Raw genomic sequence first — 23,638 nt, 5'->3', positions numbered from 1 at the left:
ATCAATCCTTTTCATGCAGAAGAGAATACCAGTTCAAAAACATTGTAGAAACTGCAGAAGATTACGTTGGACATGTTGACTTCTTCAGGACAGAATCACAGAGTACTACGGATTACCATTTATCCAAAAAAACAGGCCTTCTCGACCAACACAGTAATTCGACAGATTAGCAAACTTACAAATTGCACCTGTGTACAGAGGAGAACAATGCAAAAGTCAGGAAGCATTTAACACGGACATAATGTTACTGATTAAAATCAAATTCCAAACTGATCGGTGATTAAATTATTTTGGATGGTGGTGATCAGGTAAAAAAAATTAGTCATGGATGGTCAGAAATGTTGCATAGAAAACATCGCAGCAAGGCTTAGCCATGGGTGAAATCTTCAGTGCCTGCACATGTAGCAAACAGTGCATACTGCGCCGAGATTACGGTGTGAGGTGAATGAGGTGGGCAATACACCAAGTTTTGCTGCAAAATAGCAATATATTAAAACGAGTTTATGTAATTGCAGATGTATTGTCGTTCAATTGCGAAGTCAGTCAGTTTACAAAAGAAATTTGTACCTTTACTGCTACTACTTTCCTTTACTACTTTGTACTTTTACCTTTACCTCACGTGATTACATCATAATTAAAGTTGTAATCGCAGATGGCCGCGCAATCTACAATGACCGTAACACGTAGGCACGTCACATTGAAAAATAGAATACCGAAGGTTCTGATCACGCACAGTTTTCTGTAGAACCATAAGCTAATTCAACTGTTTTTGCCATAGCACTTTACGATTTTCACAAAACTGGAAACGTAGGTCAGCATCCTGCTCGTTTCCACTCACCGACAGACTTCATCATCCATGAGGAAAGCGGGATCTTCGACATGGAAGACCGTCAAAAACGCGCCAACTGCGTTCATTGCTCCTACTGAAATGAGCAACTTTGTTCCCACCACTCTTCTCTGCCCACATCTGGTGTTGGATAAATAATAATGGTAATTGTTTGTTACTCAAACCTATTTTTTTTTGTTTTTAACAGCAAACTCTTATGGGTAAAAATTTGAACAAAAGTAGCATCACAAAGGAGAACAGCTTGTCAGAAGAATCGAACCAGATTGCCCACTACCACGCCACCACGCTACGACCCCTGATTGTTGCCCAGTAATGCACTTCATAGCCCTGGTTAAGTCGTCATGGTCACTACTACCCCTTATTTCTTCACTAACAGTTTTGTTCCGCTCAGACAATACTCGAAGCGATATGTATGTCTTCTAGAAGCACTTTACAGATGAACGTTCACTGCGTCTCACTATGATACATGTTCTTCTGCGCACTCTACGAATACGCGAACCAGAGACTTAGCAAACATTCCGGCACTGGTTAGAAAATAAGAAAGATTTTTGTTCCAACTTAATCTCAACAGTTGTTTCCCTCTAAGAAGCGTTTTTGAGAAATGTTGCGCCTTAATTAGTAAATCCAGACAAAGTGGTCCTTTGCTGCATGTAGGTCGATGAAGAGCTGTGGTGAAAGCTAAGTTCCCTAGTAGGGGAATGAATTTACTTCCTTCTTCAGCACGTATTGTCAATACCCTACCCACTTTGGGCGGCATGGTTATTAGTGAGAGAGCATCTCGAGTTGCTCAGGACGTCTTTGATTCTGGACCAAAATGATACGAGCACCTTATCGCTATGGAAATTATCTCAGACTTTCCCACTGCAAGCGGTACACTATCCTCAGACTTCTCCAAGCCGCACAGCGCATGAAACTCCAAGTGATGTTCTCTGCAGGATGCCAAATGCCGAAGGAAACACTTGCGACAGATGAGTAGCGATACAATCGCCATTCGCAAAAAAATGGTTCTTCTTAAGTTCTCGGAAGACGCGCCAAGGACCCATAGGTCAATAACCATCATCAACAGTTACTCACCAAGTTGAAATGTGACAATGAATCCTTCGACGCACTTTATGGTCGTGATCGTTGTGTTGAACTATGACACAAAACTAGGAAGCGTCTCTACAGACAAGTACGTGATCAGAAGATTCGGGGTACAGAATGAAAGCGGGAACCGTCGGATAGGACTAATGTGTGCCACGGTCTTCTTTCGCTCTTTTGATTTAAAAAAAAATCAACCTTGTTGGACCTGAGAGTCTTCCAAGGTCACAACTCGTGCAGAGATCAACCACATACTTCCCAATCCAAGATCGTGGCCACGTGACTTCTCAGCAGCACCACTTTTCTGCACCGGTTCTGATTCTGCAGCGCCGTCTGTTTCGAGCGAAAAAAAACCACATAGCCATAATAGAGAAAAAAGTCTGCTATCGGCGATAAAGGAAGAAAGAAATTGTGTACGATGACTGCATCTCAAGACATCTCATTCCAAAACGATTGGGACATCAAAAAGAACCTAACTAGAACTAAAAGTGGGCTACGATCAGATTCTCAAACGATTCGAAGCCTGTGGTGGGTCCACGTCGGAGCCGGGCACGACAAACTAGACTTCGAAGGCCATAAAAGATTTAGCTGAAAAAAGAAGAGTTATGACAAGCTTCAACCAAATGCGTCTTTGAAATGCGTGCAGAAGAAAATTCCGGAAGCAATGCAAAAGAGGAGATTTAAAGAAAATTTGCAGAGAACATCGCAGTCCGCTGACAGTGTTGTCAGACAAAGACGGGATTCTCAGGTTTTCTCGTTGTGAGATGGATGAATTGCAGAGAGGCTCTACTCCAACCTTTTCCGCAGTGTCTACACGAATATCCTACTTCGAATCCTTCCGAATACTTCTTGATTCGGAATTACGAGTTGCGATCGAGAGTATGAACGCTGCCTTGGATATCAGCGCACTCCCGTTGGCCATCCTCCTCAAAGTTCTAAAGTTGTTCATGTAACCCTTTAGGCGAAAATGCATAAAGGCCAGGGTGTTTATTAATCCCTATTCTGATGCGTCCACACACTTTCAATCGTTTGAGGTTCACGAATGTGTGCCCAGTCTATGCAATAGCTAATATAACAATAACTTGACAGGGGGAGGGAGATCCGATGTGTCAAATCAGTGTTTTATCCTCCCAGACAAATCTTAGACTCTAGACATCTGATATCAATTTCTCTCCCTGGAAAAGGTCTGCCTAGAATTAGGGCGTTCGGTTTCGAACCGTCAATCGTGCAGTGACAGCGGAGCTTCTCACTGGCTGTGGTGCATCCGCTTCCGCTACTGTTTTTTTCAACAATTTTATTCCAACAGAACTGTTCAGCGCTACTTCTCAGTACTACACACTCATTATTAAGTTAAGCAGGCTAAACTGTCACTAATTGGTCCACGGTCATTTGCTTATCCATAACTTCTAATTTCTTCTTCTATATGTCATTTTAAACCGTGCCAAAGATGTTGTTATTGTCACTCTACTTGTTATTATCACTAAGGAAGACACGTAGCTGCAACATAGACACACAGTTAATCGTACCGCAAATTAGCAGTCGAGTAGGAGCTAGCACACCAAAGTTCATAGGCATCAGACACTTTCTCGTGAAATATGAATACAAATGGATTTTTTTTTTTTGGGAAGAATACTAGATTTATTCCATTGTTAACCTGAGATAAGATCCCAGAGTATTATATAGAGAAGCATGGGTCCAATGATGTGATGTGTGGCCTACAGAAACTTTAGACCATGTTCCGTTGGCTGTAACCATAACGTCACAGAAACACCTCCGACCATAGGTAAGCGCAAAAAACGTTCATGCAAACAACGTTCGGCAAAAGCGCTAAAGTGTTGTGACACGGATTTTGGAAGTTTTGCATGATAAGGATTCTGAAATTTTGTAAGAATACTACGAAATCCAAAAAATGATATTTTATACGCTACTGTGAACACGAACCGCCTTCATATGCCCATTTCGGTTGTTAGAAAGAAAAGAATTTCTATGATATTACTGAGAGAGAACAGCATGCGTAAAATTTCTAATTCCTGCATACTTTTCTTCTAGTAATCTCTCCATAGGTATCACTACGGAGATCAAAGTGTATCGACTCCCTTCTTTACAAAAATATGGGACCTCAAGAAGAACCGACGTAGATGACGTAAGTGCTTCAGTACCGATGAGATCACCTTGGACGTCGAATTGAGAACGTGGTGAGGTGCGCAACTGAAGTTCACTCTCTGGCAGGACTACCCAAATTGAGAGTTCGCTTTCGGTTGAATGGAAAATCAGAACTCTCGCTAAATGTGAAGGTGTGCGAGTAAATAGTGACAGAAGGTGATGGATCTGCACGAGACTATCGTTGGAAAGACCGAAGTGGAAGAGCTGAGTAAAGGTACACTCCCAGTTCGCGCAGAAATATTCGGCCACGAAATGTTAAGGTATGTGTTTACCCATCTATCTTATTTACCCATCTACCGTCGGGTTTGTTCATTCTGGCAAAACATGGAGGACTCCGAGCAGCCCCAACAAGATATTGGTGTTACGAGGGCATTTCTTGTGGTGCTAGTGAATTAAAGGCATCACCCCACGAAATTTGCAGCAAGGCGAACACAGCTGCGACCTACGGATTATGAATTCGCCCAAATGAATACAAGGACATGTTCAACTTTCTTCTCAGAATTCCCACTATGGAAGACCAGAATTATAAAGCCTTTACCCCAGATCCAGTTTCCCACATAACAGTTACTGTCAAAAAGACGAAGAAAAGAATGTGAGTTGCTGCATATTCGTTGGCAATCCTAGTCACTAGGAGTGCAAGAGCGGAAACAATTAAAACATGCCCCTTCCTTCTTTCTCAGAAAATATTTCTGACAAAATCAAAGTCAAACAAGAGAAACATGGCCAGGCTCAACTTGCATATTTATTTTAGAGTGGATACTGCAGAAACCTGAAAATCTTCAAAAATTGCTTGGATTGAACTATTCCGCAATCTCGGCTCTTTGCATACATAATCGACGCGAAGGAGATGTCCGCATCTCGTCTTCGTCTTACCACCGTTGTCTTACTCAAGACGTCTACTTTAGCGGGGAACTTTTGTATAAGCTGAAGCATAAGAAATAAATGAAGAAGCTGGAACAAACATATTTTTTAAAAGCAGTCGGCGGTATCCAGTCATCAAAATGATTCAACGACTAGACTACCAGTGCTTCTACAAATGGTTCACGATGAAGTACAGGAAATCCTCGATGCTTCAAGTTCAAATCCTGTAAAAGAATCCAGATAGACCACATGGTTAAAGGCGTCACCTTACGCATCTGAGGTGGTGCGGATTTCCGGTGGAGTATTCCTATATATAGATTATTGAGAGAAGGGTGATTCCGTCCACTTCTTCCTAATTGCCGTAGAAAACGGAAGATACGGCTTCGAGCGTCCCGGCGCACTATTTCCTACAACGAGTTCGTTTGGAGCGCGCCAGCCTTGTGCACGCGCCGCATCTTCCCGGCCGTTTTTTACGGCAATTGGGAAGAAATGGACGGAAATCACCCTCCTCTTCATAATCTACTATCCCTTACAGGAATACTCCACCTGGAATCCATAACACTTCAGATTCGTGGAGTGATGCCTTTAAACGAATGAAGACGTACTGAAAATGAACATAATAAAACTATGTAATGGAGTTTCTCAGATATGTCCGTATGTACGGTGGCCTTCTTCTTCCCCGTTCTCACGCCCAATAATTCCTCCTTCCCCTACTATCTCCACGAGAAGCATACTGGAAATGTGCCTTTCACAAAATGTTGCGATTTCCTCCACAAAACATATTTCTCAATAAATACATAGTATCTCTCCTCCTCATCGTTCACCACCTCTTCCCTTCTCTTCTACCCACTGGAAAAACAGCTCGTAATTGTGTTTTCGACAAATTGTCAAGATTCCTTGTCGAAGATTCACCATTCTTCAAGAAACATATCGCAACGCTCCCAATCCTGTATTTACTGGAACATTTTAGGACTGTTTCATAAATGCCATCCGGACAAATTGGGAGCACGAAAATGCGCATAAAAATTGGTAACACGGTTTCGCCCTAAGTGATCGTCATATTCGTTGACAGCGTGTACTTACACCCCAGTTCACATGTCCTGACTGCGCAAAGAATAGAAAAAAGCAGGAGAAAACCGATAAAATCGATACGATTGATCAACACTCCTGTGCGAGAACTACGTCATAGTTTGCTAACCTTTGCAAATTGCCTGTAAGTAAAGAGGAGCGAGCTGAATATGACCTTCTTAAGTACTAACACACACACGGATCGTCGAGATGTTAGCCTTATATTAGTACCATTTGCCAGCCATACGTCTGAACCTCCCCGAAATCCACAAGTTTCAGCAGCTGTCACAAAGAAACTTGGACTATAGTAGGGTCAAAATTGCCCACGCGGCTTCTCTTGAGGCGCTTCGGTGGAGCGTAGCGACTAGGAGTGTGGTGGAACCCTTGCTGGCACCCCCTATTGCTGCAGTTTGCGACGTTCCCAACTCGGTTCCAACTGCTGCCTCCACCCCGCCGTTTCGAGCGCGTACGCAAATGCACCGCAACTACACTCGTGATTCATGTCGTTTTGACCCGACTGTAGGTAACTTAAACTCTTCTCTACCATTTGAATTTTTTTCTGAGTGGCCATCGGAGTCCAAGCATAGAATAATCCGACCGTACCACTCGTTCTGAGATTGATTTCTTATTCGCTTGAAGGGAAATGGGGAGACCATCACGCATTTCTCTTCAGGAACTGCTCTAAAAGATTCGATAATTGAGTCGACCGTAACTCCGTTTTGCGTCTTATACCTTCTAGAGTCCACTAGCCTACAAATTTTACTATTCGGTCAAAACACACCACGTGTCCACTCACCTAATTCAACTCTCTTTAGTAAATGCGCTCTCTAACATTGAAACTCTTAATTTTCTCTCACTCATTTACACGACACGGGAATTAGTGATGAAGTGTCCTTCACAAAACGTCCCTTGGGGCTTACCGTTTTTTATTTCCCATTTGGAAAGCGTTTACGTTCCTTCCTGAACTTCCGTCAAAAGAGTAAAATCAATGGGTCCCAGCCAAACCGGATGTTCTCGATCTTCTTGTGCCTTTCTTATTTCAAGTCAATTTTCCAGTCTAGACGAACACCTCTTCCATTCTTTTATATTTGTTCTTTTGGAGACGAATGAAGCAAGATCCTAATTGGTTTCTCATGTTATGCGTGGATGTTATTCATTGCCTTCCCACGGACTCTGCATGTTTGTTCAACAGCGAAACAATCTTTCCTAACGTCAACAACCGCTCCTCTGGCTGATATTTCACAAAAACACCGAACAAGCGATGACAGCGTAACTTTCTTTCATCAACTTTCACCTTCATATCACCACATTTCAATTTTTTTCAATTTTTGGCATTGCTATCTCGGCACGCTGTGTTGAACATTTTGTGTGAAGTTCCATCGCGCAGAAAACCCCATGTTTTCGCTTCTGTTGTTGCCTTGGAATCCGACTTCTGGTTGCCAGATTAGTGTGCTTCCGCTACCGCTACCGCGTCTTCTTCAAATTACAATATTCAAAATACATTCCTTTCTTTATTATACTTCAGCATACTTCGATATGTTTTGAAATGGTGTATATTGGTCGATTGCACTGAATTTTTCTCCCAACTCTACTGCTCACGTGATCCATTCTGAATAATTGATTTCCCTGACCACATCAGTTTTCACGAAGACACCATTCCTTCTACTAACATTCTGAAGTAAGAGATCGGCACTTGAAAGCGTCAACGTTGCCTTTGCTGCTTCGGACCGTCCTTTTTATAATAGGTAAATCGACAAAGGAAACTCAAAGAGCTCGAAGACTCAAAGAGAGCTTGCTGAGCAACTGCCATATGTAATCTAATTGAATTTCTGACTAGCGTGCAGTCTTCCGTGCTCTGAACATGATGGAACTATAATAGGGATCAAATACCATCACCTTGAATCTTCAGCACTTTGTTATAGTAAGTTAATTCTGACGTGCAGAATATAACATACCTATTTGAACAAAAATTTAAAAGCCTATGCAGTAACATACTTTCACCCAAACAGAAATTATGAGTCAATGATGAAGTAGTAAAAATAGGTAGCACCTCCCTAAATTAGCGTGCACTCCAGAAGGGGCAAGCCCTCTACGAGCACCTATGACGGCAGATAAAACAAACTAATGAGTTTATTATTTCTCCCGGCCGTTGAAACATCAATCTGCAAATCTGCATTTTAGGCAAAGGGCATCAATGATTTGCACAACAGATAGACGAATGTTATGAATGTTCCCGCTGAATATACCGTTGAAGCTCAATTATTTTCGAACGAACTGCTATTACTTCATGTTTGGCACTACTGTGTGGATTGTAATTAGCAATAATTCTGCTGGTCCCACTTCTACCAGTTTGACCCTGGACTCTCAGTTCTCCGCCCTCTTCAGCGCATCAATCCAAATAGGTGGGAGCTGTTCCACCGTCTACCGGTGCACGTGCACTAATTTGACGACGTTGGTATCATCTCAGAACGAGTGCACCCAGCTGCAATTGGACGTAATTCACTAAATAAAGAATTTTCATAATAAATACACAAAAACAAAGCCTGTCCTTCAAATAATAATAGAAAAGCTGAGCAATGAATGAAGTCTCGCAAGATTCTGTGGTGTTAGGTATTCGCGACAAAAAAAATTATTCCACGTAAAATTATACAAAGATAGATTATTGGTGCAGTATGTGACAACTTTAGCAAATATATCAATGGTCTGACCTTTTAAAGCAGTAATCTAATGAAAATCACGGCACCCTCTCTTCGAAATCCTTGAGAAAATGGCAAGTTTGAGCTACTCCAATTAGTGTTGTAGCCATGAATGATTTTCCGGAGAAACAAAAACGTAGAGCATCATGGTGACAACCACAAAAATTCCAAACTTTCTGTGGCTGCCCGCGGAGCTCAGAGCCGCGCAGGCGGCACGGCTCGGCGGCTCTGCGCTTCGATGGTTATTGACTACTCGAGACAGTGCGCTCAATAACCGTCGAACCGCAAAGCCGCCAAACCGCATCGCCCGCGCGGGTCTGAACTCTGCTGGCAGCCTTAGGCATCGACCGCATTAACAGATGAAAAATATAGAATGGATTACCTTAAAATGTGAAACATTATTTTAAGGATCTAGCTGAACAAAGAAGCGTGAAGCACCGAATATGAAGCGAATTAAATGATAAGAAGTATGCAATTCTTAACCGAACTATGCATTACACTTTTATTACCACATAAACAGCACCGCAAATTAATGAGAATTTTAAAGTGTTAAGTGAACAATTTGAACATTGTACTTAATGTGTTCAGCTCTGTTCGACTATCGAGTACAATATAAAAGATTGGTACCGTCGCAGATTTTACAACTACGTCTTTTTTGAATTTTACAGGAATCGGACTCATGGAGGTGTTTCTGATATGTCAGGGAAAGTCCGGGCCTCGTCACGAATATCTTGTCTTCGCTGTTTGTTCACTTTTGTCTTGATCCAAAAAATTTGTCATTGTTAACTCGACATTCCGCAGTTTCCTTCCCTCGAACTCAACAATTCGCTTAGGTGACCTGGTTTTCATCGATCCGTTTTCATCGCACGGCATGATTTGCTCACATTCAGGTGAGCTCTCGTTGGAACAAGGATCCAAATCGAGATACGACACTGCTGCTTCAACATCACTTTGTTTTATCAGCTCTGAGTTGTCGCGTTTTTCCGGAAACATAGCCAGGACTTCTTCGGACACTACCTGAACGGCGAAAACCTATCGGTACCTCAATGTTAAAATAAAATGAGTTAAGATTAAATTATTTTAGTTTAGTTTAGATTAGATTTAGAAATGCGCCAAATTGCGACAGTTGTCATCTTCCTTGAGTAACCTGACTATACAAAACAAATTGATTTTCTAAACGACAACTGGAACTGCATCTGCAAGTGTAATTGTTCTGTGCTCCAGAAGTCCTGTACGTGGTCGACGTTAGTCATTTAGCGGACCTTTGCTAGCAGATGAACCTTATAACGACCTTCACCTTCATCATCAATGTCATCAGTTTCGTGCGAAGCCGACCCTTTTAACGGCTGAAGAGTAGCGCAGGTGCAAGATGACAACTCCTAATCCACAACTCGACTTTGACAGGAAACATCCACTTATCAAACATCTAAGAATGTGGAGCTATAAGTGATGTTCCGTTCGACTCTGAGTGCTCTGAGTCCCTCTAAGCTTAACGGTGCGGTTCCAAAATGAAATGAGTCCCACCTCAATCGAGGATCTATAAAGCATCTCTTAAGTACAAAGAATATAGGAAGAAATCCCGGAAACGGTGTCAATAATGGAGCCGAAGAAAGCTTTATGCCTTCTTCACTAACTGTGCTCGGTATGCTCAAGTAAAACTCTTAAGGTCCCAACACTGAGAAAGACGTTCGCCTTCGCATCTGCGAAGACAAGATGCACATACAATTTCTTATGTGTTGCCCAGACTACTTGAGATCAAAAATAGTCTAAGAAGAACCCCTAAGAAAGAAGATCAGCTATATTAATAAACAAATTTGCAGCAAGGCGAACACAGCTGCGACCTACGGATTACGAATTCGCCCAAATGAATACAAGGACATGTTCAACTTTTTTCTCAGAAGTCCCACTATGGAAGACCAGAATTATAAAGCCTTTACCCCAGATCCAGTTTCTCACATAACAGTTACTGTCAAAAAGACGAAGAAAAGAATGTGAGTTGCTGCATATTCGTTGGCAATCCTAGTCACTAGGAGTGCAAGAGCGGAAATAATTGAAACATGCCCCTTCCTTCTTTCTCAGAAAATATTTCTGACAAAATCAAAGTCAAACAAGAGAAACATGACCAGGCTCAACTTGTATATTTGTTTTAGAGTGGGTACTGCAGAAACCTGAAAATCTTCAAAAATTGCTTGGATTGAACTATTCCGCAATCTCGGCTCTTTGCATACATAATCGACGCGAAGGAGATGTCCGCATCTCATCTTCGTTTTACCACCGTTGTCTTACTCAAGACGTCTACTTTAGCGGGAACTTTTCTATAAGCTGAAGCATAAGAAACAAATGAAGAAGCTGAAACAAACATATTTTTTAAAAGCAGTCGGCGGTATCCAGTCATCAAAATGATTCAACGAGTAGACTACCAGTGCTTCTACAAATGGTTCACGATGGAGTACAGGAAATCCTCGATGCTTCAAGTTCAAATCCTGTAAAAGAATCCAGATAGACCACATGGTTAAAGGCGTCACCTTACGCATCTGAGGTGGTGCGGATTTCTGGTGGAGTATTCCTATACGGGATCGTAGCTTATTGAGAGAAGGGTGATTCCGTCCACTTCTTCCTAATTGCCGTAGAAAACGGAAGATACGGCTTCGAGCGTCCCGGCGCACTATTTCCTACAACGAGTTTGTTTGGAGCGCGCCAGCCTTGTGCACGCGCCGCATCTTCCCGGCCGTTTTTTACGGCAATTAGGAAGAAATGGACGGAAATCACCCTCCTCTTCATAATCTACCATCCCTTATAGGAATACTCCACCTGAAATCCGCAGCACCTCAGATTCGTGGGGTGATACATTTAAATTCATCCCAAAAATCCTCATTTTTTGAACAAAGTTCCTAAGATTCTTTACTGACTACTCAATTCTTTTTCGTAGATCTAAAATGGAAATTCCAACCTTAAAGCGACGGCGCTGAGGAGTCGCCATCCTTTTCTCTTCAGCGTGACTTGAACTTGACTTGGCTTCATCGCCCACGTCATCAGGTAGAATTTCGCATTGGTAGTCGTATGCCAATGACAATATATGGATGCGCTCTATGAGAAGTAGATGTGACTCAGTTTCGCCGACTGTAGAAATTTTTGGTAAGAAAAAAACACCTTTGAGTGTATAAGGCAATTTTAAACGGCGAAAGGCAAGACGATGCAGCCGCCACAGTATCTTACGTGTTTTGCGGAAAAGGTAGTTGAGTTCAGTGACGCCTCCGCAGTAAAACCCGACAATTCCTATCTCTTCTAGCCTCAAAAAATCAACATCAACCAACTTTTCATAGGCCTGAATCACAATTTCTCGGTAAATATATGGGACATATTTCCGCTGTAGAAGAGCAATCGGTAAGGATGAACAACGTACACATGAGAAAAGAAAAGGATGACGTGGAAACTTACTTTGCGCTTATCGCACCACAGTCGTACAGTTTGCGATTTAGAACATCGTATGTTATATCTTCAGGTGTTTCTTCGCTCAAAATGTTTAAGAATACAGAATAATCTTCGCAAGAAATTGGTGATACTGCGTCAAGTACCTGGCAAAACGTCACTTGAAGCTGAATACACAAGAGTAAAATAAGGGATAAATTGTCTAGCGTTAAGCAATCCACTTGGAATGCGCTAACGCGTTCACTTCAACTCCGAATCGTTTAAAGTTTACGAACGCGTGTCTCGCCGTCAAAATGAATTGCAGTGGCCAGCTGTACCAAGCCAGTGGCTAGTTGGTGCCACACGAGTCTGGTACCAATTTATCGGCCCCAGCGAAGACACAGCGAAATCTCTTACCGGCTGCGCTAAATTGGCACTAGACCCAGTAAGAACTGCAGTAAGGTTGTATAAACACGAGTTTTTGTTTTTTTTTGTTTTTTTTTTTTTGAAAGACATGACATTTAGAGACACAATCGTTAAGAGAAAAAAATTCTCACAAACTTTGATTAGAGTAAACTCCTATCTCTGATTCCCTCGATGTTGCACACAATTCGGCGTAAACTTTGGAACGCAAAAACTTTTATTATTATTATTATTATTATTATTATTATTATTATTATTATTATTATTATTATTATTATTATTATTATTATTATTATTATTATTATTATTATTATTATTATTACTATTACTATTACTATTATTATTATTATTATTATTATTATTATTATTATTATTATTATTATTATTATTATTATTATTATTATTATTATTATTATTATTATTATTATTATTATTATTATTATTACTATTATTATTATTATTATTATTATTATTATTATTATTATTATTAAACTTATATTGTTCGTTAGTTTATACTTCTTCGACCTCAGACAAAAAAGTACAAATTTGTCAAACGCAGTAACTGTCTACACATCTACTGAAATTTTTCTCAGAATTTGTTCGGAAAAATCACAGAAACACGTTGCAGCATGGGGTCAGATTTCGCAACAAAAAAAAATTTAAAAAAAAGAATAACAAATGAAAACGCAAAACTGCACTCCTCTACATTCTCAATCAAAGAAATACCAATAAGAATGTGCAAACATACAGCTTTTAAAGCACCACACCAGGCTTCCTTACGAGCGGTGCTTGGTTCACGTTCCTGTTGCTGGTTAAACTGTTCTTGAAGATCTTTCAACAAGCATAACCTGGAAATGGACCAGACTAATTAAAATTAAAAAAATAAAGCTCCACAACAAGATTCATGCAACTGCTTTGCCAAGTGTTCTGTATGCCAAAAATATAATGGAACCTCTTTTTGTTTCTCCTCCCCTTGGTATATCACCTTGTTGCATTCCGAGGAGTCAGAGAATACTAAAGTTGTTTAAGTAGACGGAACTAACCAGGAATCCTTCACCACCTCAACAGAGAAGACCATTCTCTGGGCGATAATAGTCCATGGCGTGTCAGCTTGATGCTCTTTAATAACCTAAACCCAACCGCATTGTATTTGCCTCAGCTCAACTATCGGAGCGAACTCGATAGTCTTGGTATTTTACATAATAAAAATATTATCAATACCTCATAGTTGTTCTGATAGATGGCTTTTCGCACAGTTCGTTCGAATGACTTGTCCTTTTCTTTGCAGTACTTCATAACCAGGACTAGAATGTAGTGACGTTGTAGTAAATTAAATGAGAAGAAAGTCAAAATACTCGTAAATGTAAGAACTTAAACCTTTCTGAAAAACATACTCCATAATTTCTTTCGTAAATGATCAGGTACAGGCCCCACTCGCGTTAGCACACTTCTCAAGTGATTCTGACAAGAATGCGCTGGTCTTTTCAGTAGCTAAAGACTTAAAGTTGATAAAAAAAATCATAAGATACATAGCGTAACAAAACCATTTTTCTTATACTGAAATTTTCTTAGTAAACAAATGTAGATGCGAGTAGTAAATATCGGGTTCGCCCCAAAATTATTCTCGTCTGCTATCTGTATTCGAAATGTCACTGTCAAAAATCATTATCTCTATTATAAGTATTAATACTAGTATTAATATTATCATATTTTACGTTGTTCTCTACCATGGAGCAAAGGGAGGGGGGTCGAAGGAGATTACACCCAAAAAGAGCTCTTAATGCCTGCAAGCAGGATTCTTGAAGTATTAACCACTAAATAGGGTTGGCTGGTTTAAATAATTATGTTAATTATGATAATTAACGTAATTATCATATCGTATTAGAATTGTCTTAGGTTGACGACACTGTCTTTAACATTACTCGGACTTCTAGTGCACACCGTTTGCGTTCGCTTGCTTAATGGATCTTCACAGTTAGGGCACGGTCACTCCTTCCATAGCAACCAACGATCAGGAAGCCAGTCAATTTCTTCCCTGGGCTTCGATGCAAGCTCCGGCCACACAGTAATCAGAGTGAAATCACTAGGAGTCAGCAAGTTAACATTAGTTATGCAACTGAGTGGCGGTGATGGTGATTCGAACTTGTACGGGGCAATTTTCGCTATCAAGTTCCAAACAATAAGAAGTCACGACGAATCTTGAACGTTTTTACAATTAATCAATTTTTCTGCAGTTCAAATGCAAAGGCACATCTGGATGATGTTAAGCCTAATTCCTTCATCGAGTTGTTGCAGTTGCTCCTCATAGTTGTGTGCGGATTTCGGAGTTTATTCGACAGTGTTCGGCAGTTCAGCATGATGAAACCTTCAGGTCATGGACTGCAATGTATGACGAATCTTCCACCGTATATGGTACGGTCAAAACGACATGAAGCACGCTGCAGTTGCGTAAGCGGCTGCACCGTATTTCATGTCGTTTTGACCGCACCCAGGTAAACGTATATGACACATTCAGATGTGTTCGTTCCCCTGAGCGTGAATGGGGGTCCGAGACCCATCCGTTACCCATGAACATCCTCATCTCGTCCAGGTTCGGCTGAAGACAGATCTTTTTGTACGTTTCATCAAATGCAGCCAGCATCCGTTTCGCTTGATTGATGCTTGATGTTATAAGAACGACTTCATCAGCGAAACGAAGATGGTGTAAATGCCGGGCGTCAACTTTCACTCTCTTCCTATCCTATTCCAATCTTCGCATCTCTTTCTCGGGAGTGGCTTTGGATATTTTGGGTGAAATTGTGTCTCCCTGACAAAGCCCTCTCTGGCGAAATTTTGGTCGTGAAGTTGCTATGCAACTCACGGATACCTTTGTGTATTGAGCAAGGACGCCTTGAATCCTCGTACCTTTGTGTATTGAGTAAGGACGCCTTGAATGGTCGCTTCGGTCTCAAGTGCATCGAGGGCTGTCTTCAAATCGATGAAAGCGGTACACGGCGCTATCTTGAACTCTCGTGATACTTCTGTGAGTTTTGAAACGTTGTGTATGTGGCCAATCGTAGTAAACCCTTTTGGAAACCTTGCTTGCTCGCATACTTGACTTTCATCTAATGTTTTTTCTATGCTATTTAAGATTCCTTTTGTGAAGCGTAGGTGACAGTAAGCAGGTTGGGTGATAGTTGCCGATAGTCATGTGGATCAAGAGCACAGTTTTGCTGGTGTTCCATTGCTCTCGAGCCTTTCACTTCGACAGATAACGAGGGAAGCGCCTTGCAGGTGTGTTGATGAAGCCTGGCTGTAAGTTCTTCAGATGTTTAGTCTTGATTCTGTCGGCAGCGCCACGTAGCTTCGCGACAAGCCGACTGTGATCCCTTTAGTGAGAGAGATCCGTGGATTTTCCGCCCTACTGACAACCTGCCAGTTGTCTTATAGGGCGGAAAATTCTCTTTTGAATGCTACGAAACCTTCTTTCAACTTTTTTTAACTTCTAGACTGGATTTTTATGATCAGGAAAAACGGGATATTTCACATCCCAAGTGTGATCATTGTACCTAATTAATTTGCTATTTTTGTTGTTATACTTATCAGCATTTATTCTTATCTTTTATTTTCTCAATTATTTACCTCAAAACCAGTAATGTTCGACCCATGAGAACCGATGAACGCAATGGAAAAAAAATCGTATTGGATACCTAAAGTTTAAGAAAAACTAAGATTTGGACACGACGTAAGGAATAATTTGGATCTCGATGACCTCAACAAATTAACTTTGTAATTGCTCTCAGATGATTTCGGTCCTTTTAGCAGAACCCAGAAGAAAATTTGTATCTCACCTTTCCAATCTGCACCATTGCATAGGCTGACATGCCGAATGATCTATAATAACGTAGGAGTTTTCTGGTTTCCTTCCTCGTCCAAGCAACACTAAACAAAAGAAGAGTACACTACTTTTTTCTGCTTGTTACCAAAAAAAAAAAGTAAGATCTGCATGCTGCCGTATGGTGTTAGAATTTGTTAACGCAAGGGATCGTTACATGTTGGAGCGTCATTTTCACAGATCGTTGATTACAGACCGGTTTGAGTATATTTTAAGTACTCCAAGAAATCTTTGTCACCACCACCGCGCCCGTACTCGAGTAACGATATCGAGAACCAATCTCCCTAATTCAGTGCTACATTTGCTTGCGTGAATAAAGGCGCTGACTTATTAAACCGATTTCGTCGTTTGTCACCGCATAGGTAGCAATAATGTCCATAGATCTAGGCATTTCTGCACCGAATTGGAAGACTCAGCACATCTCAAAGGAATCAATGAACACCAAATACCTGAACTTTACTGCCTTTCATTTTAGTACTATTCCTACTACTACTGAGACCATTCGTTCATTTCTATGCAGTGCTCATGGTTACTCAATGGTTCACAGCCTTTACCGAGATGATGGGAAATATAACAGACGACGGGAAATATTAAGCAATGACATCTTGTATTTCTTCTTCAAGAGAAAACAGAAGACGAGCACTGCTTCGTGGTGGGTAGACACAAGGTGTGCACTGTTACGTATTTGAGCCAATCTTCTTATTCAGCTGACTTTTATCTCATATAATGACTAGGAGATCTATTTCAACCATTGTGACTAAAAATATTGGAAGCACTGATCAACTGATCAGATGGCTGCTGTGCAGAACATTATCCCCAGCTTAGCTCTATTCGAAAACTGAATTATAACATGTCATTTGTTACTATGTCGTTGGCGTACTTCTTCGAGTACGGGATATCAGCCTGGCCATCGAGAATGGCCGTGTCAAAAATCACTCCAATCCGTCGTCGGACCTGACAGGCACTGCGATGAGGCAAATTGCGACCTGCAATCACATGAGGTTAAGCATAAATAAGAGCAAATTAACTACAACAGTAACAGCATGTAGAAAACTAAATTAATCAAATATTCCTGATATTTCTGACTAAAACTTCGATTTTCTAAGATGTCCCTCAACAAAGTTCATTGGTCCCCTCAATATGTATGAATCAATGTAAGCATTTTCTTAGACCACTAAGCGTGCAAATGAAGTAAAAGAGAAGACGATTCATCTTGGATCTTGAATTTCCAGCTTTCATCAAGGGTCACGTGCAACAGTTCTGCTATCAAAAGAAGCACGAACTCATGCCTCGAGATGGGATTCGAGAGCGCGGCGACAGTTAGCAATACCAAATAATTATTTGGTCCTGAAACTACTAACGGACATACTGTGGGATGGTGGTTCACAAAGTCCTACAGCGGATGCGAGAACGTTGAGGACAGCGTGTGACGTAGTCGATATCCGGAAATAGACAATGACGAAATGAAAGTTTTGGTTGGAGTCTATAGGCGTACAACTGGTTCAAGAACTCGCTTCTGAACGAGTCGCAAAGTACAATATGACTTTTGGGTTCCCATTAGAACTTAGGAAGTAAAAGAAGCACACATGGCGCGTGACATGAACATGATCCTGGTGAGCACTTTCTGTAATACGCTATAACATAACACACAACACCCTCAGGGAGCATATCGGACGCTACTTTCAAAGGCCCTCTCGCAAATTTTTCCATGTAAAGGCACGGCTGTTTAAGCACGGTTCAAGGAATGCATGAAATAGTGTCGCCGTTTGTTTTTATAGTCTTCTTCGGACTTTCCACCAGGATATTTAGTCGATAATGAGAGGAATGATGTTGATCAAAGTTATACTCACATAAGTTGGGCCACAATGCCGTATTTCTGTTGAAGATCATTCGTTCTTCGTTGTCGGTGAAAATCTACAAATCAGATGATGTTCAAGGCAATTCGAAATAGTTAGGAAGGTATTAGCGACAAACCTTGTGTCCCGGAACACCAGCATAATGTGGTGCCAATTCATAGCTCAGATTGTGCTTCGATGCAAACCTACAATGCTTGGAATAATTTTGAAAAAAGAGAATAAAAAAACAGCAAAGATTGTTGACTTATTAAGCAATCTGACAAAGTCGTTTCCACATTATGGTTTTGCAAAGCTCCTAACTACAAAGCAGATATTTTGCACAAAATAAGTACCCATTCATAACGAACGTATGCGACAATCATTATAGGTTAAGTTTTGTTAAGTCTGAAACTACAAGTGCAAAACCTAATGTTTTCGCCTAAAATGATCGTCATTTTCACAAAAACTGCGCGCAGCTCTACATTACAAGGCATTTATCATACTAGAAGAAAACTGCATAAAAACCAACGAATCGGTAAAATCGGTAACGACATCGAGAAGAAAGTGGTCTAATTTTGCATAAAAGATTCCTGATGTAGTCCAAGGAGAATTCTCAGACAAAGTCGCCAAGTTCTTTGCAGTACACCAAAAACCCAGCTGGCAAGGTTTTGGCAACTTTTCAGTTCCATTACATTGACTACTTATTCTTCTACACATGCATAAGAATTACAATTTCACTGTTTCTTAATCACGCATTGATGCTTATCCGTCAATACATTCAACATGGGTGTCTATCACAGTGTTTCGTGTTTCTAAGAAGAGTCCCCAGAAACAGAAGCTGGAGAAATTAGATTCAACGAACGACTCAAGAGCGAATTTGGGGTCACTGGAAAAAGTGAACCGGTTGTTTTTCTTGCTACAGAGAATGCTTAACGACCCGATACAAGTGGTTGACTGACAGTTCTTCTGGGAAGAAGGATGGATGAAGAACCGCTTTCCTACTCAGAGTCTCAATTGATAGGGCATGGTCTGGGAAAGGTTGATGTTGTCCTCTTTCCAACCCAGCCTCAAGTTAGCGCTGAAGGGCCGAGGCGGTGAGCGGCCACGCGATGTCGTACAGAAGGCGGACGGTGGCATGTCTCGGTCGTTTTTCTCGGATTGCGGCGCGCAACTGGCGGAGCTACTGCGCGTGAACTTTGACGTCGACCGCCTGGTTGTCGAGAAGCAGCTCCCATCACACCACCGAGAACCTTTCGTTGGCGTTGATTTGGCTGCGGCTGCTGTGGCGGCTGAACGAATGGAAGCTAGTTGTATTCTACAAACTCCAATCGATGCAGGCAAAACAGCAATTACTGACGGATGCTCATTTGGCATGAACGGTTGGTCAGCACGCCCATCTTAACGGAACTTTGCGATGGCCTAGATGTTATGGGTAAACCTCAATTAAGCTATTAGCAACGCCGAGTTGTTCAGCTATCGTCTGCATCGTGAAGCTCGGTGACCGCTATAGGGACGGAAGAAAACATCACCAATGTTGGTGCGCAGATGTCGCGCGTGTAATGTCGTCGAAGGAGAAGTTCCTCTTGTCGAAGCGGCGGTTCAAGTTGCTGACGGTAGCGTTAGTAGCGGTGACACGACATGGACGCGCAACTCTTATATACCTCTGACTAAGAAGCTTTTACAATCACTTAATTTCTACCTCAACCCCTATGAAAAAAGTGTGTCCTAGTCCTCAAACGTTAATTTTCATTTCGAGGTGTAGAAAAATAAGTATCCAACCAGATATGAAAATAGATAACTGGGCCATTTACACTCAGATCCGCTTGCTGTCAAATATTTTACAGTATAAAGCATCCGCCACGAATCTCCCTCACTAGACGGATCACGCGATCCCTAAAGGGTGGATAGGGGCTAATCGCGAACCAAAAGCGACCTTGTGCCTCCCCTGAGGCGCAGGTATTCAGGGGAAGTTCTCCCTATTTCTGGTGCGCAAGGATTGACTCATTACATCTTAATCCGCACGTCGGTCCGCCCAAAAGCCTGCATTCAAGAGACTGAGGCAACGGAGGCGGAGGTCCAACAAATATGCTCCACCTGTCCACTCCAGGAGAACGCAATGTTCTCCCAAAAACTCATGGAACCATAAGCCCACAACCTGCCCATGGGTTTTAAAATTATATGCATATCACATCAATAAGAAAGAGTTTCCTGATTCCGGAGGAAAGCATGGTACGGTAGCCCCAAGAAGGACGGGGTTGCAGGAGTCCTGTAGGCTACCGAAACGGAAAAGGACTAGAGTGACGATCTGCAGTTATAACACTAGTGCGCTTGCATTGCACGCGGTCATTAAGGATCTGATGATGCAAGCCAAGAAGTTTAAGAACGACATCTCAGGAAGACCGAGCCACCACTGAACACCGTATATGAAACTGGAGGTCTGTTCTTAGGAACATACGACAGTACAGGAGTTGGTGGAGTTGGCATCCTCGTCAACACAAGTATGGTAAAGAACATCGAGTCTCTTGATCATCTTACGACCCAAATAGGACGTCTGAGGATGAGAAGATGTGGTGCAGCGCCAGCTTTGACGATCTTCGTCGCTTACGTGCAAGATCAAGCTAGAAGTCGAAATTCTCTATATGGACCTAGAGAAATTCTATATACAAGACTATACCTTCTACAAAGTCATAGTTGATGAAACTTGTTATTTCCAAAACTGGCTCCACAAGAACGCCTTAGAAACTTCACATTGGGCCCACGCCCTACAGTGGAACGACATGACGACTAAGACCATCCATGAGAACTCGCAATTCCAGAAGCTCTCCTCACCACACTGAACGTGGAGGTCACCTATTGGGAAGTATCATAATGAAATTGACCACAGTAAAAGGTTTTGCCTGACGGATATCGCTGTTGTCCCAGAGTTTTATACGGAATCGGGTCATCGCTTGCTCCGGAAAAGATTTTCGTTTTCCCGGAGAGGAGAAAAAGTCACGATGTTCAGGGAGCGAAGTCCCAGAACTATGACTAACGCTAGCTTCGCTTCCCACCTTTCCGCAATGGACATCGTAGACGAGGAATACGATCGGCTCGTTGGATATCTTCATGACTGCACGAGGAAGGATCAGAGTTCTAAAACGACCAAAAGACGGCTGCCTCTGGGAACTATATATTATACATCAGGGTGGAGCTGCACGAGCTGCAGGCAACCAAGAACTTACGCCCGAGCTCGCAAGGCTTTGCAGAGAAGAGCATAAGTGTTGGCTGAAGCTGCAGTGGCAGGAATGACCATTCGCAACGCCCGTCGAGAAGTCACCAATCGAAAGACGTTCTCCGGAACGCAAATAGAACAACCACAGCATCGAGAAAGAGAATGAAGAAATTCATCCACGACTATTACTCTGATCTCTTCGACAGCCACGTCCACTTGCTTCCTCACCGTGTGAGGGAAGACGAACATGTCATTCAGGAGATTCTGCCGTCCGAAGTACGACATGCTATCATGTCGATAAGAGATCAAACTGCAGCCGGTCCCAACAATATAAGATCTGAACATCAGAAGAATCTTCGACCAGCTTTCATCAGCACTCTGGCGAGACTCATAACACGTCACTTGTCCAAAGACTCTAGTCAGTGAAAGACCAGCAAGACCGTGTTGTTTTATAAGAAGGGAAATCCAAATGATATCGGCAGCATTCGTCCAATCTGCTTACTATCCGTCATCTACCAGCTCTTCACAAGAGTGATCCTTAATAGGATTGAAGTTTTGGATGAAAACAACAACACCAAAAACAACATGTGAGCAAGCAGGGTTTCCAAAGGAATTGAGCCACATTGACCACTTTCACACTGTTTGGAAACTCATCGAGGTATCGCGAGAGTAAAAAATGCCGCTATGTCTCACCTTTGTCGACTTAAAGAAGGCCTTCGACTCAGTTGAGACAGAAGCGGTCGTGGAGGCAACCAGGGTGGTCCTACTCGCAACATAAAGGTACTTCGAGAGTTGCACAGTAGCTTCGCGACAAGAATTTCGCCATTCTACAAGAAGATCATGATTGACGCGAAAAGGGGGGTCCGACAGGGTGATGCAATCTCAACCAAAATATTCACGGCCGCGTTCATCGAGAACGTAAGCATGGGGTGACATGGGAGTGAAGGCTGACCGTCGGCAGCTACACCATTATCACTTTGCTGATGACATCTCTCCGATAGCATCTAGCATCCGGCAAGTGGAATGAATGCTGACCCAATCCGAACATAAGGATGCATCGGTCTTCAGCTGAATGTGCAGAAGATGATGTTCATGCATCATGGATGGGCCTCTTATGTCCCATTCACGCACAACGGAACAGACATATCCGAATCCACTACCTACGTTTATCTGGTTCGGGAAATACACGTGAAAAACGACCTGACCCCCGAGCTGGGTGGGAGGAAACGAGCGGCTTGGGGAGCGTATAAGAGCACCCAGGATGTAGTGAAGAAGACCAGCAACATTCGCCCCTGCGCTCACTTCTTCAACACCACAGAACTTCCTGCTTTGACCTATGCTTCAGAAACCTAGGCACTTCGCAAGCAGGAAGAAAATGCGGTGAGTGTCATTGAACGCTCAATCGAAAGGCTGATGCTAAGAATATCCCGCTTCACGCAAGTGAGGAACGAGATTCGAAGTTCTATCCTACCTCAGCGAGCAAAGATTAGAGACGCCGCCACGTTTGAAAAGGAAATCAAAATATTAGGATATTAAGCGATATTAACAGGAAGACCGCCGACCCAATGGTCAGAGTTCTTCAAAAAGTCCTTGGAATGAAAATTCGATCCTCTTCGTGTCCCACACAAAAGAAGAGACCATTGGGCGACTCTGGCACGCGGTCGGGACAAATGGAAGGATTACTGGCTCGACGAGTTCAAAGGAATCAGGATGATCGAAGTGATCAAGATGATGTAGTGAATCCATTTTACTCGTGATGTCATTCCTGCTACACATTACCAGTTGCATATCTTCGACCGTTTTCGACATACATGCCTCCATTGCTCGGCTTATCTGCGGAGCCTAAGCTGAGGACCCATGAAATCTGTTCTCATTAGCTGATACATACTGAGCTTACGAGCTCTCATTTACATATCCATCATCTTTATTTTGCTCTTTCTTTCAGATCTGCTGCTTATGTACGTTTACGGGGCCGACAAATCCGACTTTTTATCAAGCAATTGGACACAAACGATGCGACGTTCTATGCACCATCGAGCGAGAACAAGCTGACGTTCTGCCGCTTTTGTCTGTACGTATATCTCGACTTCATACAGGATTGTAGGCAAAACACATACGTTGAAATTCGCTTTCTTTTCGGAAAAACTTTTATATTGACGGATGCTTCAACTC

The 23,638-nt window shown here is 42.1% G+C and overlaps 2 protein-coding genes across 3 annotated transcripts in view; one reads left to right on the top strand and one right to left on the bottom strand.

Annotated features, from left to right (window-relative positions):
* Positions 1–9,435: 9,435 nt before the first annotated feature.
* Positions 9,436–23,638, bottom strand: part of RB195_014961 (uncharacterized protein) — a gene marked incomplete at both ends in the record, with an annotated part of 28,079 nt that continues 13,876 nt past the window's right edge. For both annotated transcript variants that reach the window (XM_064205455.1, XM_064205454.1), the window contains 13 exons: positions 9,436–9,732; positions 11,076–11,198; positions 11,666–11,802; positions 11,866–12,005; positions 12,154–12,290; positions 13,295–13,394; positions 13,590–13,675; positions 13,768–13,850; positions 13,941–14,037; positions 16,377–16,467; positions 17,301–17,406; positions 18,271–18,334; positions 18,395–18,461. In XM_064205455.1, the coding sequence (XP_064061335.1) occupies positions 9,436–9,732; positions 11,076–11,198; positions 11,666–11,802; positions 11,866–12,005; positions 12,154–12,290; positions 13,295–13,394; positions 13,590–13,675; positions 13,768–13,850; positions 13,941–14,037; positions 16,377–16,467; positions 17,301–17,406; positions 18,271–18,334; positions 18,395–18,461 (1,528 nt within the window). The remainder of the gene's footprint in view (positions 9,733–11,075; positions 11,199–11,665; positions 11,803–11,865; positions 12,006–12,153; positions 12,291–13,294; positions 13,395–13,589; positions 13,676–13,767; positions 13,851–13,940; positions 14,038–16,376; positions 16,468–17,300; positions 17,407–18,270; positions 18,335–18,394; positions 18,462–23,638) is intronic.
* On the top strand, positions 19,280–19,657 carry RB195_014962 (uncharacterized protein; the record flags this gene model as incomplete). Its single annotated transcript, XM_064205456.1, has 1 exon — positions 19,280–19,657. The coding sequence occupies one exon, from the start codon at positions 19,280–19,282 to the stop codon at positions 19,655–19,657; it is 378 nt and encodes a 125-aa protein (XP_064061337.1).

This window comes from Necator americanus, chromosome V (assembly GCF_031761385.1).
Source record: "Necator americanus strain Aroian chromosome V, whole genome shotgun sequence".
NCBI classification, from domain to species: Eukaryota; Metazoa; Nematoda; class Chromadorea; order Rhabditida; family Ancylostomatidae; genus Necator; species Necator americanus.
This window is presented reverse-complemented; position numbering and strand designations above follow the sequence as displayed.